At 46.6% G+C, this 18,404-nt stretch overlaps 1 protein-coding gene across 1 annotated transcript; it reads right to left on the reverse strand.

The window, feature by feature from the left end:
- Positions 1–2,665: 2,665 nt before the first annotated feature.
- On the reverse strand, positions 2,666–17,374 carry LOC107117231 (uncharacterized protein K02A2.6-like). The gene is made up of 5 exons (XM_015419316.1): positions 17,144–17,374; positions 14,500–16,885; positions 14,110–14,373; positions 11,257–11,402; positions 2,666–2,749 (listed from the first exon to the last, which is right to left on the reverse strand). Exons 1-5 carry the CDS (start codon positions 17,372–17,374, stop codon positions 2,666–2,668), a joined length of 3,111 nt encoding a protein of 1,036 aa, XP_015274802.1.
- Positions 17,375–18,404: the final 1,030 nt, after the last annotated feature.

Raw genomic sequence — 18,404 nt, forward strand, 5'->3', positions numbered from 1 at the left:
TTTATTAAGTTATTTAACTTCTCATAATGTGGGTTCTAGAAAATTGGTTCATATGAACTTGTTTAATATCTGATTGTCCCACTTCTTAAATGTAACAGAAGCATTTTTGTAAAAAAAGAAAGGGGGGGATGTCCTCCCCCCAATTCAATGCCCAGGCCAAACCCCTGTACCAAGAAACCCAAAATAAGGGGAGTGCATTCCTTCTATGACATCACCCCCCCCCGAAGAGACTTCTGAGAAACATGACCCCCTAAGGGGGTAAAAGGGCAAAATGTGTTTCCCCAATTGTGTCCCATGTGCCTGGCAGGCTGCTGCCTCCTTGCCCTCCCCCCATTGGTCAAGTGTGTAGTTCAGAGTTCTGAGGTAAGACCTGCCTGCTTTGCACCTCCCTCCCTCTGATTGCTCAGATGTGGAGCTCAATGTTCTGAGGTAAAAACACAGTTAGAAGAGATTGCAGACAGTTGAGGACAGCAATCGCCATCTGCACTTAACTGCACATTGTATGTATATTGTTTGGTTATGTGAATTTTATAGTATTGCATTTATGCATCCGTGTTCTATTGTATTTTAACCTGTTGTACGCTGCCTTGAGCCTGCCTGTGCAGGAAAGGCGGGGTATAAATTGAAAATAATAAATAAATAATGATTACAGAAATCCGCGATTCAAGACTCCTGAATAAACATTTTTCAAAAAAGCCAGTATGGCAATTGAGTTAATGATAGTTCATGGGGAGGTAGTAAAGGATCTTTCTAGGAGCCATTTCGATGCCTGCCTGCCTCATGAACCTGAAGAAATGTCCACCACATCACCACTCCCTCACACCAACTCCCCCTCTCACCTCTTACTGCCCCCAAGAAAGCTCCTGGCAAATGTTGAGCCAAATACACCAACGCTACAAGGAGGAGGCAACTTAGGAATGCGGCAAAGACATTTGCACATAGTACTCCTGCAGTACACTGAGCTGCACAAGCCAAGTACCAGCAAGATCATCCTGAGGTGCTTAGAAAAACACAGTCTCCATATGAGCAAAACAACCCAGGAGCACAAGTAGAGAGGCCATCACTTTCATGGAAGGTAGCAGGAGTTGACTTAACAGACGACTGCTTCTTAAATGGACAGTTCTATGTGGCCTACTCCAGAGTGAACTCACCAAGGAGCCTGGTGATTCTAGCACCTGAGGGCAGAACCACCAACGTGGTCTACAGAGAGGTCCTTCAGTAGAAAAAAAAAAGTACGTATGTCTCACTTCATTTTTTATACTACAATCTTCATAGGCTTGCCAAGTCCCCCCGGGGGGCAGGGAAACCGCCGCCCCAGAGGCCCGTTCCCCGCCGGCGGCAGATTGGGCCTCGAGGGGAGCCCCACCCCGACGTGCACATCACATGGAAGGGACGTGACGGCGCCGGGCACGCTGGGGGCGGGGCCCCGGTCATCCGAGGGAAAACTCGCTCCAGACGCCAGCCGGGAGTCCCCCGCTGCGGCACAACACCCGACATGGCAACCCTAAATCTTCTCCTTTAGAATTCCTACAACAAATGTTACATTTCAAACTTCACATCATCAGTATTATAACTGGATTTATGAAACTTAAATACCATAGCGAAACACGGGTATCAGGATAGTGTGTGTGTGTGTATACATATATATAAAAATTGCAGTTTAAAACTGTACAGTATATAAAATACAAGTGAACAGAAAGTGGAGAACTGAAATTATTGACAACAAATATAAACTAATATTAAAGGAGCCTTGAAAAATCCTTAGCCTGAGACGACTTCTCCTGCCTGACATCTTGATCTTCCAGTCAACAGCTCCTGGAGTTCTTATGAACATGCCCTTTGGATCTCCTTGCTCTGCCTAAAGCTATAGAAGCTATAGAATAATGCTTTCAACCAAAGAACTTCCCGCTGACCAGCTCCCTTCCCCATTATGGTTGCCAACCTCCAGACAGTGTCTGGCAATCTCCTGGGATTGATCTCCAGGTGATACAGATCAGGTCATCTGGAGAAAATGGCTGCTTTGGATGGTAGACGTTATGGCAGTATACCACACTGAGGTCCTTCCCCTCCCCAAACCCCGCCCTCCTCAGGCTCCACCCACAAAATCTCCAGGTATTTCCCAACCTGGACCTAGCAACCCTACCTCCCCCTCCGAAGTGAGAGAAGTATGTCTGAGGGAATCCTGTCCCTTTGTCCATTATCAGGCTCCTTTTTTCTGCCTTTTCTTTTCTTCCCCTTTTTAAAAATATAACCAAGTGATTTCTCTTCTTAATCTAATGTGGTAGGCATTTACACCTTGCTTTCTGGAGTGACAATCTAATTGGGGGGGGGGGAAGTGTCACCTTTGAAAGTGATATTTCAGGAAACGTGTGGCATATAGGGAAAAGCTGGGAAAGGTACAGAGCTCAGAATAACCTTCCAGATCTCAAATGACGACATACTATATTGTTCATTGGGGATCAGACAAAACTGCTCGCAGTTGTTCTTGTTGTTGTTGCTGTCACCGTCATTGTTTTGTGAGCCTTACAGCCATGCCGGAAAGACCTCTTTCTTGATCCTCTTTTCAGCTTTCCTTGCCAAAATTCCCGACAAAATTTCCACTCATTCCAGTTGCTTTCATTTGCTCTCAATTCCCATTTCCCTTCACTCACCCTGAGCAATATCATCATGGTGCCCAGTCTGACAACACTGTGAAATCCTGCCATTCAGGATGTGGCTCTTCATTGGCTGGAATGCCCATGTAATTAATCTAGAATGGAAAAAGAAGTATAGGGGCACAGGGATAATACACTGTGGGTTGGGAGCATAACATGTTTCTAGATTGGTTTTTAATGTTTGCATGTTTGCTGTTTTATTGCTTATTGACAGTCAGTCAGTCAGTCCCTTTGTCGGCATAGGTTATAAGCATAAACAACAGAAAAAGCAGTTTGTAACACAGAGAAAAAGGAATCATCCATCAAAAGATTTGACTTTATGCTCCCTAATCCTCATAACAATTAGAAGATACCTTGCTACTGAATAGATAGTATAGGGACGCTGATCTGACAAAAGAAGGAAAACAAGCCTCTCCAACATTTCCTGAGGAAGATCCAATTTTGAAATGTTGTTATATAATCCGGAGACAATGTTGATGGTGTACCTTTGCACTAGGATTTTTTTTTTAATGATTTGTAGGAACTGATTTATTGTGTTGTAGTGCTTCAGACTGTAATTCATAGTAAGCATTTTCTTTGCAAGTCTTGTTGAGCACTTGATTTGTGAGTCAGACACTCGTGACTGTTTTCTTTACACTTGTTCTCTCACTTTGATCTTGGCCACATTGAACCCCATTTGCCACGTTGATGCCCACTCGCCCATCCTCGACAGATTTATTTATTTATTTATTTTTGGGTACTTCTACCCCGCCCTACCCCTTTGGAATGCCTCACAATCCTCCCTGGTTCTCACCACCCTGAACAACTTCATGTCATCTGCAAATTTAGCCACTTCACTGCTTACTTCCAACTCCAAATCATTAATAAACAAGTTAAAAAGCATTGGACCAAGTACCCTGTGGTACCCCACTGCATACCACCCTTCACTGAGAAAATGTCCCATTTATATTGACTCTTGTTTCCTATTAATTAGCTAGTTTTTGATCCACAAAAGGCTTACTTAGGAGCCTTTTATGAGGAACTTTATCAAAAGCTTTCTGGAAGTCAAGGTAAACAACATCTATTGGGTCCCCCTTGTCCACATGTTTGTTTACTCCCTTCAAGAACACTAACACATTAGTGAGACAATATCTTCCCTTACAGAAACCATGCTGAGTCTACCTCAACAGGTTTTCTTCTTCAATGTGCCTACTAATTCTTTCCTTAATAACAGTTTCTACCAAGTTACCCAGTATCGACCTCAGACTGACTGGCCTGTAATTTCACAGATCTCCTCTGGAACCCATTTTAAAGAAGGGAGTGACATTAGCTACCTTCCAGTCCTCAGGAATGGAGGCAGATTTTAAGGAAAGATTACATATTTCTGTCAGGAGATCCACAAGTTCACATTTGAGTTCTTTCAGAACTCTTGGATGTATGCCATCCGGGCCAGCTGGGCCTGGTGATTTATTCGTTTTTAAGTTGTCTATCAGTTGTAGGACTTCCACTCTCATCACCTCAATCTGACTCAGAAAGCCAGTTTGGTATACTGGTTAAGTGTGTGGACTCTAATCTGGAAGAACCGGGTTTGATTCCCCACTCCTCCATTTGCAGCTGCTGGATGACCTTGGGCAAGCCATAGTTCTGTCAGACCTGTTCTTTCAAGGACAGCTCTGGAAAGAGCTCTCTCAGCCCCACCTACCTCACGGGTTGTCTGTTGTGGGGAGGGGAAAGGCAAGGAGTTTGTAAACTGCTCTGAAACTCCGAGTGAAGGGCAGGGTATAAATCCAATCTCCTCCTCCTCCTCCTCTTCTTCTTCTTGTGTTTGCCCACTTTTGGTCCTGAGATGCTCAGGAGAAAGGCAGGTATGTGAATATTTTAAATAAATAAATAAAATAATCAGCAGTGAGAACAATGGACTGGGACTTATCAATGATTTATGAAAGCCTTGCAGTTGACCAACTGCCAGTTGTAGACACTGAAGATACTGTACCACAAGAGAATACTGGCTGCATTATAAATATATGAGTTCATTTCTTCCTAACCCTCAAAGCAGCATATTTGTACCTTGGGACTGTTCCTGGACCTGGACCTCCTGTTGGATAAACAGGTAGCAGAAGTGGCCAATCGCAGCCCTTCCTGGGGTGGGAAAGATTTTACCACTTTGGTGCATGCCCTGGTAACATCTAGGTTAGATTACGGCAATGCACTGTACATGGGACTGGCCTTGAAGATTTTTCAGAAGCTACAGTTGATATAGAAGGCTGTGGTCAGAGCATGGTGTGTGTGTGTGTGGTTTTTTTTGTATTTGTGTGTGTACATGTGCTTGAGTGCCTGGAAGTCATGGTGACTTCTGGTGACCCCTAGTGGGGCTAGGACATTTCAGAAAGGTGGTTTGATATTTGCCTGCCTCTGTGTCCCAGCCCTGGTATTCCTTGGAGGTTGCCCTTCCAAAAACTTGTCAGGGTCAACCCTGCCTAGCTTCCAAGTTCTGACAAGATTGGGCTTGCCTGGACTATCCAGGTCAGGGCACTGTGGCCAGAATGTTGACTGGAGTGAGTCATAGGGATATCATTCCAGTTTGGTTCCATCTACCCTGGCTCACAATTTGCTTCTAGGCCCAATTCAAGAAGCTGGTATTGACCTTTAAAGCTCTGTACAGTCTGGGACCAACATACTTTAAAGAATGCCTTCTCCCGTATAAATCTACCCATCCTCTACCATCAGCTCTGTTTGGGTGCCCAGCCACCTGAGGATAGACAGATGACAACCCAAAAATTGGTATTTTCAGTTGTGGCACCAAAACTGTGGATTTCTCTCCACAGGGTGATTTATCTGTCTCCCTCTATTGTTGTCTTCCTCCAACTGGTGAACACTTTTTTGTATTGTTAGTGGCCTCCTTCCTGGTTTTGGTGTTATGTGTGTTTATATGTTTTACTAAATTATTTTCTATATACTTCATTTTCAATGTGTTTTAATAGTGACGTGTTTTAACGTTTTGATGTTCACTGCCTAGGGGGACCATGTGGAAAAGCCACATAGAAATGTTTTAAATAAATAACTCATCAATGTCTGATGATACGTGCACCCACGTGTAATGTGAAAACTAAAATACTAGTTTCTAAACAACAATAAGTAGAAACCTAGGAGCAACTTTGGGATTTCTATTAGATACCCATCAATTTCACCAAGCATAGTTCACCTCTACGACCAAAACTAGGTAGAAAAATAGGAAGAACCCAGCCCTCAGGCTAGCACAATGCTGGGGCTCGGAGGGGGGGATATCCTGAAAGATGAGGTTTGGAGACCTTACTGAACATGGTAGCCTGCAACAAGGGCATGGTTGCAGAAGCCAGGAAGTCCTGGTGCTGCTGATCTGGCAAGTTACTTTTCTTCAGGCTACTGTTTGTTAGTTAGGGAGAAATTTTTAAACAAACCAGAAAACAGAGCTGTTCCATCTTGGAGGCAAAAATGGCCTTTTGAGATGCTCTGAGTTGAAAGGAGGCGACTGTGTTCCTAACATTCTACCTGGCGACTGTGTTCCTAACATTCTACCTGTCTGCTTGCAGGAAGCTTTTCACATGAGGTAGCTTTCAAGCCAAGGATCAGCCTCAGGAATTTTGTGATGGTACACAACTGGTCTAGGAGAGGTCACTCTACTTGTTTACTTACATGCCTGCATCACTTCCACAGCATAATTTCTGCAAGGGAACTGTCCCATGGACACGTGGCGCTGCCTTATACTGGTTTAGATCATTAGTCCTTCCAAGTCTTCCGAGGAAGGCTCCAAAATGAGTGATATGATAATCCGGAATCTCATCAAGAAAGAAGCAAGATTAATGGAGAGTTTTGAGAATATTTGGACTGTATGGACTTAACTTGAAGTGTTTACGCTTCATTTGATTTTACGAGTTACCTTGACAATCAGGTTGGAATTTGACCATGTATGTTGATTGGATTGTATGTATTGCACACTGGGTTATTTACTTACCAGAAGACACATAGAATATGATAAGAATAAATTTTATTGTAATGTATTAATTTCTTGTGCTTAGCGACCCTTATCATGGTGGGTTTTTTTCTCTCTCCTTGTGGTTAACTGTTTCACATACTGTGATTCCTATTACTGTTTTGACTCACTTCCAAGGCATACTTCCTGTAAGGGAACCATTCCATAGACATGTGGAGCTGCCTTATACTGATTTAGATCATTAGTCCTTCAAAGTCTATATATATTGTCTACTCAGACTGGCTGTGGCTTCTGACAATCTCAGGCAGGGATCTTTCACATCACCTCCTACCTGATTTTTTTAACTGGCATTGCCAGGGATTGAACCAAGAATCTTTTGCGTGCAGAGGAGATGCTCTGCCATTAAGCCATGGCCCTACCCTTCTGCGAGATCACATGATTCTATATGGGAATCTAGATACTAGTGCCACATAACTCATGTTTGCATTCCTTGGCTTCAAATTTCAGTAACAGAACAGGTATTGGCTGCAACAGCCTTATAGTAAGATATTTCAAGCAAATGTATAGATTTGAATTCTTATTAGCATCGGGGCAAACTGTGCTACACTTTCCCATCTCTAAAGCCAAGCAAGTGTAATGGAGGCCACCAAGCAGGCAAAATGGGGAAGAGTTTAAATATGGGAAGGGTTGGGAGAGCATGTCGAAAAATCTCCTAAAGACTATATGCGAAACTGCTCACGTACAGACAAATAGGTGAAAATTCCCTTTCGGCTTTATTTACCTGAGAATGAATTTCAGTTTGAAGAGGCCTTTATGTCGTTTCAGGCAAAGCACCTAAGATATAAGCAATTTTCAACAAGAGTACTACACATTTGTCTTTATAACAATTTGTATGTAACAGCTTTTATGCAAATGACACTAAAGTGGCACCTTTTTTTCTAAATTGGACATTTTTATGGTTATAATTTTCTTCTGTAATAACAGCAAAAAATGGCTGTCCCAGTGGAGTTGAGCGTTTCATCTCTAGTGCTGTTTTGTGAAGTTGGAATGACAAGTTTCTTTCATCTGCTCTCAGGATGGCAAAAAAAAAGGGGGGGGGGAGATTTTTGTGTATGTCATCCCCGTCTCAGCTACTGGAGGTAGTTACACTTAGAAGTTTTGGAGTCCCTTGACACCAACCTTTCTTTCCTGCAATAATTTCACCCTTCTTTCTACTCACTTTGAAAGAATCATAAATTACAGCATTAGTCCTACCAGTTGTCAGTTCTCTGGGTCTCTGGCATTTGTGCCCACTTGTTCTTGAGATGTCAAAATGAGAGATATTATGGCAGAGCATCAAATGGGCTGCAGTGCAGCAAAATGCATGCGTGCTTTGCACAGAATGCTGGGATGATAAACCAGGAAGCAATGGAGAAATATGCTGAATTGATCCAGTACTCCATGAATGGCTCAGATGACATTGGTCCTTAATAAAAGTTCATCATGATCCGATCTCTTGAATCTGTGATCTAGAATGCAGAGATCTTGCATACACAAGTTGGGAAACAAAAGAGGCTTTCATCGTTCATGTGTTGTGTCTACAGATGTGAAGCCTACATTGGTGAAATGCAATAAGTGCAGCTTGCACGTTGTCCTCTTTGCATTTGGGACAAAATTGTCCTAGAATTCTTATAGGAGAAGTGAACTCTCTTATATTCAATACTAAAAGAGCACTTTAGATTTCTCAATGATGTATGCTAGTTTCTAAAGTGTGGCTCGTGCATTAGAAATCCATTTTTAAATGACTAAATTGTACATCTAGAGTTGTGTGTACATAGTTTCTGATAGCATTCAGGTTTATCATATTCATATCTTTTCCCTTCCACAATATTACCAATGCATTATGTGTACATTGATTAGGGGTGTGCATTCCAAATTCCCAAGTCAAAAATATAAACATTACTACGAATTTCTGGAATGGTAAGTGTGACAAAATGCACGTTCTCCTGGCAAGGAGCAAACCTCCACTTGATGTTTTAATTCCCCCCCCCCCTGGGCAGAGAACAAACTGTGAAGGAGGATGTCCATCAATGGCTTTCCAGGCTCGCATCTTAAGAAATGGACCCAAATGGGTTCCAGACGGTTGTGCGGGATCCAATGCCCCCCAGCAATTCATTAGATGCACTGATAGAAGATTGGCACACCCGTCATTCTGAAGCCATTGATGAAATCACCCCCCTCTTCCCTCCCGCCCCAAATTAGCCCTTTTTATACCATGGAACTCCAGAAGATGAAGCAGGAGCTTAGATGACTAGAGTTTGGTGATGTTCTCATGACAAAGCTGCAAGAACATCCTATAGGACGTTTACGAAATCCTATGAGATGGCTGTGAAGACTGCTGAAAGAGAATTTTATATAACCTTCATCACATCCACATAATTATTTAGGGTAATTAGGTTGTTAACTTCTCTTATGGGGAGAACCCCAAATATTTGTAATCTGGCCATTAGCTTTGAGGCTTTTGCAAGCTTTTTTGTGGATAAAATCTTGTCACTCCACCATGACCTGCCTGCCAACGTTTATACAATTTGGGAACTGGAGGCCCCTTGGTCACCTTTGGATTCAGCATTGAACAAATTCAGCTGATTCTTCCAGGCTGATATTGACAGGATCCTGGGTGCTGTTAATCTTAGCACTTGCCTCTTAGACCTGTGTCCGTCATGGCTGGTGAAAGCCAGTGGTGATGGAATATGGGGGCCCCTGGTGGACATTATAATCTGTCTCCGGGGGTCTACCTGGGGGGATTAAAGAAGGCAATGGTAACACCACTCTTTAAAAAACCATCTTTGGATCCTACTGATCTGTCCAATTACCACCCAATATCAAACCTTGCATTTCTGGCTAAGGTAATTGAGAGAGTGGTGGTGGAACAGTTCCAGACCTTTCTGAAGGACACATCAGCTCTAGCCTCATTCCAAGCCAGTTTCCACCCTGGCCACAGGACAGAGACAGTGCTGATCACCCTCAGATTATCTTCATAGGCAGCTGAATCAAGGTGGATCAGCAGTGCTATTATTGCTCGACCAAACAGCAGCATTTGACATAGTTGACCACGATTTGTTGACCCACCACCTTGCCAATGTAGGAAATTGTGGGATGGCCTTAAAGTGTCTTGCCTCATTTCTCCAAGGTCAGGGACAGAGGGTGACGCTAGGACCCTTTGGTATGTGCCCCCTTGCCCAGCTGGTACAGAGTTTCAGGCTGGGTTGTCATCTGTATGCAGATGACACCCAGCTGTATTTGTTGATGGATGGCCAGCCAGATACTGCCCCAGCTATTTTGCCTGAGGGGCTAGAGGCCATGGCTGAATAGTTGAAACAGAGCCAGTTGAAACTGAATCCATCTAAGACAGAGGTTCGGTGGCTGGGCAGGGGGCTTAGGGTTAGGGTGCCATCTTTTGGCTCTTAATAATGTGCCTTTAACACCAGTGCTGACTGTCAAGAGCCTGGATGTGTTTCTGAATGCCTCCTTATTGATGGAGACCCAGATCACAAATGTTGCTAGACTGGTGTTTCTTCAGCTATGCTAAATTAGGCAGCTTGTTCCTTTCCTATCTCATCCTGACCTAGCCACAGTGATCCATGCAAGGTTCACCTCCAGGCTAGACTACTGTAACTCACTTTATGCAGAGTTACCCTTGAAACTGACCCGGAAATTACCACTGGTCCAGAATGTGGTGGCACAGGTTCTTACAGGAACCCCATTGACAGCTCACATTCAACTGGTGCTTTGCCAGCTGGACTGGCTCCAGGTTGAATACTGGATCCGTTTCAAGGTTTTGGTATTAATATTTAGGGCCCTTAACGGTCTGGGACTGACCTATCTATGGGGCTGCCTTTCTTAGTATATCTCCCAAAGAGTGCTACGCTCAAGGGAGAGGAACTTACTGGTGATCCCTGGCCCGAAAGGCATCCAGCTGTCCTTAACCAGTCAGGGGTTTTTTGGCCCTGGTGCCAACCTGGTGGAACTCTCTGCTGAATGATATCCATGCCCTGCAGGACTTAATACAGTTCCACAGGGCCTGTAAGACAGAGATTTTTCTCCAGGTCTATGGTTGAGGACAGCAACTGTTTCCCATATATCCTGACTCCTTCCTTCCTTTTCCCCATGGGAAAATTGTATACCTCTTATACTAAAAATTGTACACATCTTATACTAAATTGTATACGTCTTATGTGACACCAGTAAACTCTTAGTGGAATTATTTAGGTTGTTTTAATTGTTTTTAACTTGACCATTCACGCATTCAGTTCAAGCTTGAGTCATCCATTGATATCATGGAACATTTGTGCAGGTTTCAACTGCACTTTGGCTTTCATTTTTCCCCTCCCCCTGTTTTAATTCCTACCTAAAGCACCATTCTTAGCCCATGGCTTTGCTTGTAGCTAATGGCTTTGCTTATACCTAATGGGTTCTTTGGCTTGCCATACCTTTGGGATCTGTAATTAAAGAAGTCTGTATTAAACATTAATTCAAATAATACCATTTAATCAAAGATACAAGTAAGCCTAGGTTAGTAAACGTTGGCATTTATTTCCCCTGAAGTGTTGTGATGGATCGAGCTGACAGAAAGTCTCTGGAATCATAGGGCTAATTTCAGGAGGAAAATATCACTCTCATTTTCACTCTTTGAGGGCCTGTTGAGTTGTTATTGTTGTTGGCAAGAAGATCTTTATCTGGCTTACTTGGCAAAAAGTATGATGCTTGAATCTGGAACACAAAGACTTTGTCCAGATCCATATCAGGTTGTAAATGTGAGACTGAAGAAAATTCAGATCAGTATACCCTCAGCATGAACTTGTTTTTGCACGGCTGTGAAATTGTGTGTAGTTTCTATATCTGCCAAAATTAATGCTTTAATTGGTTCTTAAGCAGTGGCAACTTTTGAAACTTCTGCTGTGCCAATATCACAGAGCTGATCATGAATGTTATTATGTTGTCACAAGAATGTCCATATTTGTGGGTTCATATGATACTAGCACTGGACAGAAAACTGAGTAGGCACATCTTGCCTGGATGATGCGCATCAACCGATCTATGAGTCAAGTTTTTCATTCTGACATTTGACTGCATAGTGCCATTTTTTGGCTTTGGAAATGGCAGATACCACATGATCAGGAAACAGAGAGGAGGTCTGACTTATATATTCTGTTTATGGTAGAGGAAAGGAGTATCTTCCCACTGCCCCATCATATGAAGACTGCTGGCACTCAAATAGGAACCAGGACTATGTGCCCCCATAGAGAGTGGTCACAAAAGTCAACAATCCACTTGTAAAATTAATGATGAATGTATTTATTTATTATTTGTATTTATAGCCCGCCCATCCCGCAAGCAGGCTCAGGGCGGGTAACATCATAAAACGTACAATTAATACAATTAACATTAAACAATGGTCCCGTTCACACGAGGCGATTTGGCCCGGGAGCGGGACAGTTCGGGGGCGGATCAAACCGGCGCGATCACACCACAACATCTGGGAAGCATCGTGATACCGTCCCCGAACTGGCCCTTTCCCGGGAAAATGCGCCTCAACTTGCAACCACCTGCCTTGGTGGTTCAAGTGGAAGCAGCGCGGCAAGCCGGGCGTTTGATCGCCGGCGCATCCCCGGCTCCGAGCCGAACTGCGCATGCTCGGACATGCGCAGTTCGGCTGGCTAGCCGTCCAAACTGTGTTTTCTCCCCGGCGTCTGATCGTGCCGGGGAGAAAAGGCGGCGCGGCCAGGGGATCCGTGGGATCCCGCCGTGCCGTTTCAAATTTGGCGCGGCTTTTAAAAGCCACACTTGGTGCCGCTTTTTCCCCTGCCGTGTGGCAGGGGCCAATGTAAACAATTTGAAAATAATACACATTAAAACACAAATATTAAAACACTTCCAAATTAAGATTAAAATATTTGGGTGGCTATATTGGGTTAATCCTAGGGATGGGTACAAACTGAAAGAAAGCGGTTCCGTTTGTGGTTCATGCCGAGTCCCAAAACGAACCCAACCCAAAATGGCCTCTGATGAACCGAACCAGTTTAGTAAATTTGGGATGTGGCAGAATGCCCCCCCCCCAGACAGGAAAAGCCCCCTAAACAAAAAACATCCCAGTGGGGTTTTTTTAAAATAGTGTAGAGAACAATCTCCACCCCCAACCCTTCACAGCAAAAAAGAAGGAAAAAGCAGAATGGGCAACACTGGGTTGACCTAAACAGAGCAGGAACCCAGGGCAACAGCTCTGCCTCCCTGACAGATGGGGAAAAGAGAGGGACAGCAGGGTCCCATTGCCATGTATGCCTACCTCTTCCAGGGCTCAGACAGCTGGTTCAGCAGCAATGCATGCCCCCCCCCGCAGCTGCCAGCTTGAGGGCCACTCCTTGCTTGAGCCTGAGGTGGCCCTGGCAGAGGGAGTGGCAGGGGGTACTGATTCTGGTAGCCCAGGATCTCAGAATCACTAAAACCAGTCCTGTCATCACCACAGAGAACCAGGTGCTGTTCCACAAATATAATTGCACTACAGTAGCTGAATGGAACTTCTGTTGACAAAGGAGAGGTCAGCTTTCACCAGTCACTGCCAACCTCTGCTCCTCACCACCACCACAATTCATGAGGACCACTTGATTCCCAAGGGCAAAAGTTCAGGAGGCTCACTGGGATGAAACTGGAAGAGGGAAGTGAGAAAGTTTCATTCCATGAGCTTTGGAACAACCCTGGTGTTAAGTCCGCACTTAACAAAGTAGTCAGAGAGTGATTTCAGAAAACTCAGGTTTATTCAGCTCTTCAATCGACTTCTTCTGACACGGTACAACTCTTGATAGCCCAAACATTTGTCATCTGACAACTCACACTTCATTGCAGCTAGTTCGGTATTTAAACACTTCGGGCTAATGTAGCCACACCTACTGTACATTAAACCAACCTATCAGGTTGTGTGCATGAACGACCAATCATAAGCGGTCCCGCTTACAAACATTCAAATCTGATTGGCCACAATACTTTTCGGCGCGAATCCCTGCCGAAGCTTGAAGCTTTGCATGGCTTCTCTATGGGAGGATTTACATACCTCCTAATGCATTCAGGCAGCATCTGAATACATTACAAATCCCTCCCCCCTAAGCAAAAACAACTACGAACAATCATAATCGCTCAGGTAGGAAGGTGCTCGTCTCGTTCTCTGAGACCATCTCGGTGGACTCGGCTCAGGGCTCAATTCCGTCAATGGCACTTCGGTTGGCTCTGGGACCTCAGAGCCAGGAACACTTCCATCCGTTACACCTAGTTCGAGAGGAGGGGTCTGCCCAGCCTCTGGAACAGTGCTGATGCCCTCAGGCCCGTCAGCACTCGCCTCCAGGGGAGGTCTCGGAAGGTCCTCGGGGTCTATTGACTCAGTTGGCAACGCGTTGGGTCGGTCAGTCGCCCACCGTTGCCTCAACTGGTCTACGTGCCTACGCCACTTGCGACCATCAGCAAGTCGTACCACATACATTCTGGACCCAACAGTTTCAACAATAGTGGCTGGGAGCCACAAGTGACCACTGGCATAATTTCTCGCATACACCTTGTCATCTTTCTCATATATGCGTACCTTCGTTTGTTCACTCTGCTGTGGTGGTTTAAGGTCATTCAGGTCCGGGTGCAACCTATCTAATAGGGTTGCCAGCCTCCGGCCCATCAGCATTTCGGCCGGACTGCGGCCAGTTGCTGAACAAGGGGTAACATGCTGTCTGAGCAAGAACGAAGCTAGCTTTACCCCCCAGTCACCATAAACCAATTTACTCAGTGCTTCTTTGGTGGTTCTTACCATTCTTTCCGCCTGGCCATACGAAGCCGGGTGGAATGGGGCCGATGTAATCTGCCTGATTCCGGTATCAGCCAGAAATTTTTCAAACTCCATAGATGTAAATTGCGTCCCGTTATCACTGACCAATACATCGGGTATACCATGGGTCGCAAACAGGCGCCGCAGCACATTGATGACAGACCCGGAAGTGGTGGAATGCATGTGCGCAACCTCCAACCATTTCGTATACGCATCAACAATAATAAGGAACATTTGTCCCTGAACTGGCCCCGCAAAATCTAGGTGGAGCCTCGACCAAGGTTTTCCCGCCGACTCCCAACGCTGCGGAGTGGCGGTTGACGGCTCAGGCCTAGCCTGCTGACAGGGCTCACACACTCTGACCCAATCCTCGATTTCCGCATCAAGCCCGGGCCACCACACATAACCACGGGCCAGTGCCTTCATGTGGACCATGCCTGGATGGCCCTCATGGAGTGATTTCAGCACTTTTTGTCTGAGGCAGTGAGGCACCACCACCCGGTTTCCCCACAGTAAACAGCCCTTAGACACAGACAGCTCGTTTTGGCGCGCTTTGTACATGCGAAATTCCGGCTCCATAGCACCCATCGGCCACCCCCTCCAAACCCAGTTAAGAACTCTCGCAATTACACTGTCCTTAGCCGACGCAGCGGCAATGTCCTTGGAGGTGATGGGTGCTTGCGGCAGTTCTTCGATGGCCAACACAGAGGCCGTTGGCGCAGGGTCCAAATCTCGGCCGGGCAGCGGGCAACGACTTAATGCGTCCGCATGTCCGATGGCCTTGCCCGGCCGGTGCTCCAGGTCATAGTCATAGGCCGACAAAAACAAGGCCCAACGGAGCATTCTGGCAGACATTATATTTGGAAGTTGCCGGTCCGGGGCAAAGATTCCAAGCAGCGGCTTGTGGTCCGTCACAAGTAGGAAATGTCTGCCATACAAGAAATCGTGAAATTTTTTAACTGCTGATACCAGCGCCAGTCCCTCTTTGTCTATTTGAGCATAGTTCTTCTCAGCTTCAGATAGCGACCTTGAGTAAAACGCGACGGGGGCCTCCCGTCCGTCTTCCAGTACATGACTCAATACCGCCCCCACCCCATAAGGAGAGGCATCTGCGGCCAAGACCAACAATTTCTGGTCATCGTAATGGGTCAACACTGCATTTGATGACAACAATGATTTCACCCCTTCAAACGCCTTTTTTTGTTCAGCACCCCACCGCCATTTTGCGTCCTTGTGAAGGAGCGCATGTAAAGGTGCCGCCACGGACGCCTTGTGGGGGAGAAAGGCGTGATAAAAATTGAGCAGCCCGAGGAAGGCTTGCAGCTCTTTTTTATTCATGGGGCAAGGGGCATTTTTGATAGCTCTCACCTTCTCGTCTGTGGGGTGTACGCCATTTTGGTCCACTCTGAACCCCAGGAATTCCACGCTATCCACCCCTATCAAACATTTGGATTGTTTTACTTTCAATCCGGCCTTACGGAAACGCTTGAGCACTTCTCTGACCCTGTGCATAAGTTCCTCATCGGATCTCCCAGCAATGAGAACGTCATTAAAATAAGGGACTGTCCCTGGTACCCCCCTCAACAGCCCTTCCATGAGGCCCTGAAAAATCCCTGGGGCCACGTTCACACCAAATTGGAGCCTGTTTACTTTGAACGCCCCCCTGTGTGTTACAATGGTCTGTGCCTCAGCAGCTTCCTTGGTCACGGGGAGCTGCTGGTAAGCCTGGGCCAAGTCGAACTTCGCAAAAACTTCCCCCCCCCCCAACGATGCCAAGACATGGCTAATTACCGGTACTGGGTACGAGTGCTGCTGCAATGCCCGATTTATGGTGCATTTGTAGTCAGCACAGATGCGTACTGACCCGTCCGGCTTAACAGGGGTCACAATGGGGGTCTCCCACCGACTGAAGGGAACTGGCTCTAACACGCCCTGCTCGATGAGCTTGTCCAGCTCTGCTTCAATTCTGGGCTTAAGAGGAATAGGAACCTTCCTATACTTGAGGCGAACTGGCCTCACGGCAGGATCAAGTTCAAACGCTACTGGGGGTCCCGTATATTTTCCCAGGCCACCCCCAAACACATCAGTAAATTCCTTATACAGTACAGCCCATTTATTCTTCGTTACACTATTAATGCCAGAAATAGCAATTCCCAACGGTTCAAACCAGTCAAGCCCCAGCAAATTCACTCTGTCCCCCTCAGCCACCAACAATGAAAGGGTCGCCCGCTTCCCCTTAAACTCAACTTCAAACGTATCCCTCCCTGCCAGAGGTATACGCTTGCCCTGGAAGTCGGACACTTGTGTGTCTGCTGGCTTCAGCCGGCGACGACTCCTGGTGGGGAACAACTGCTGCCACGACTTGGACGAAATCACGGTCACCGACGATCCCGAGTCGACCTCCACACCGCACGGAACGCCGTCTAGATGGACCGTCACGTTGATCTTGCCTGTGCCTCCGATTCGTTGGACCGAAGGTGCGCTTGATCGTACGACCTGGCAGCTGGTTTCATGCTGTGCGGCTCGGGAACGTTGCTACCTGGGCTTGTTTGAGGGCGTTGAAACTTTTGGCGCTCTGCAAGCACGAGCGATGTGGCCCCGCCTTCCGCATGCTCTGCAGTCGACGTCCTTGGTCCAGCAGCTTTCTCTGGAGTGCTTGCCGCCACAGCCGGTGCAAGGAGGAGTGGGCGAAGTCCTCACTTGGGTCCACTGGTTCGTAGGCCCTTTCACAGCGCAGACGTCTTCAGCCGCGCCCTCACGCTCTCCTTCGGACCCCTGGTGGTGAACGCGAAGCTCTGTTGCAGCCAGACGCTGACGCACCTCACGGGTCGATTTGTCCGCTGTCTCCGCTGCGATGGCTTCATTGTAGGCGTCGGCCCAGGTCAATTTCGCCTTTGCGAACAGGCGCTGCTGAAGCCGCTCGTCCCGCATGCCACACACCAGCCTGTCTCGCAGGGCCTCCTCTACGTCGGCGAAGTTACACGGTCTGGCCGCTTTACGTAGAGCCGCTACAAAATCGGACACCGTCTCGTTGGGCGCTTGGTTCCTCTTGAAGAACGCGTGCCGGCTAGCGATCTCCGACGGTTGCGGGGAGAAGTGTGCCTTCAACTTCTCCGTCAGCTCTTTGAACGGCACTGTTCCGATGTCCGCTGGTGCCACCAGAGACCTGGCGACATCGAACACGCTCTTGCCACAAGAGCTCAGGAGGGTGGCTCGCTTCTTCTCCTCCGTGGTGATGTCGTTCGCTTCGAGGTGGAACCCGAACCTCAGCAGGTAGGCGTCCCAGTCCTCGGTCGCTGGTTCGAATGCCTCGAACTTCGGGCTATTGGCCATAGCTGCGATCGCTGCCACCGGTGCTGGTGGTGCCTGTCGCTGCTCTGCCACGGCGAGCTGCTGCTCTTGGTTGTCCGTCGTTGGGTCGGGACCAGCGGGGCTGCCTACCCGCTCCTGGATCCCATCCTCGTCGCCAATTGTTAAGTCCGTGCTTAACAATAATAGGCAGAGAGTGATTCAGCAAAACTCAAGTTTATTCAGCTCTTCAATCGACTTCTTCTGACACGGTACAACTCCTCATAGCCCGAACAGCTTGTCCATTTCAGCTGCTCGGTATTTAAACACTCCGGGCTAATGTAGCCACACCTACTGTACATTAAACCAACCTATCAGGTTGTGTGCATGAACGACCAATCATAAGCGGTCCCGCTTACAAACATTCAAATCTGATTGGCCACAATACTTTTCGGCGCGAATCCCTGCCGAAGCTTGAAGCTTTGCATGGCTTCTCTATGGGAGGATTCACATACCTCCTAATGCATTCAGGGCAGCATCTGAATACATTACAAATCCCTCCCCCCTAAGCAAAAACAACTACGAACAATCATAATCACTTAGGTAGGAAGGTGCTCTTCTCGTTCTCTGAGACCTCCTAGGTGGACTAGGCTCAGGGCACATCTCCGTCAGT

Source organism: Gekko japonicus, unplaced genomic scaffold (genome assembly GCF_001447785.1).
Source record: "Gekko japonicus isolate JY-2015 unplaced genomic scaffold, Gekko_japonicus_V1.1 scaffold236, whole genome shotgun sequence".
Taxonomy (NCBI): domain Eukaryota; kingdom Metazoa; phylum Chordata; class Lepidosauria; order Squamata; family Gekkonidae; genus Gekko; species Gekko japonicus.

Coding starts and splice junctions, on each gene's coding strand:
- LOC107117231 (XM_015419316.1), bottom strand. CDS start 17,374: ATGCGGGACGAGCGGCTTCAGCAGCGCCTGTTCGCAAAGGCGAAATTG. Junction 14,374..14,499: donor TATGGAGTTTGAAAAATTTC/TGGCTGATACCG, acceptor GTGACTGGGGGG/TAAAGCTAGCTTCGTTCTTG. Junction 2,750..11,256: donor CTCAAAGAGTGAAAATGAGA/GTGATATTTTCC, acceptor TTTCCATTCTAG/ATTAATTACATGGGCATTCC.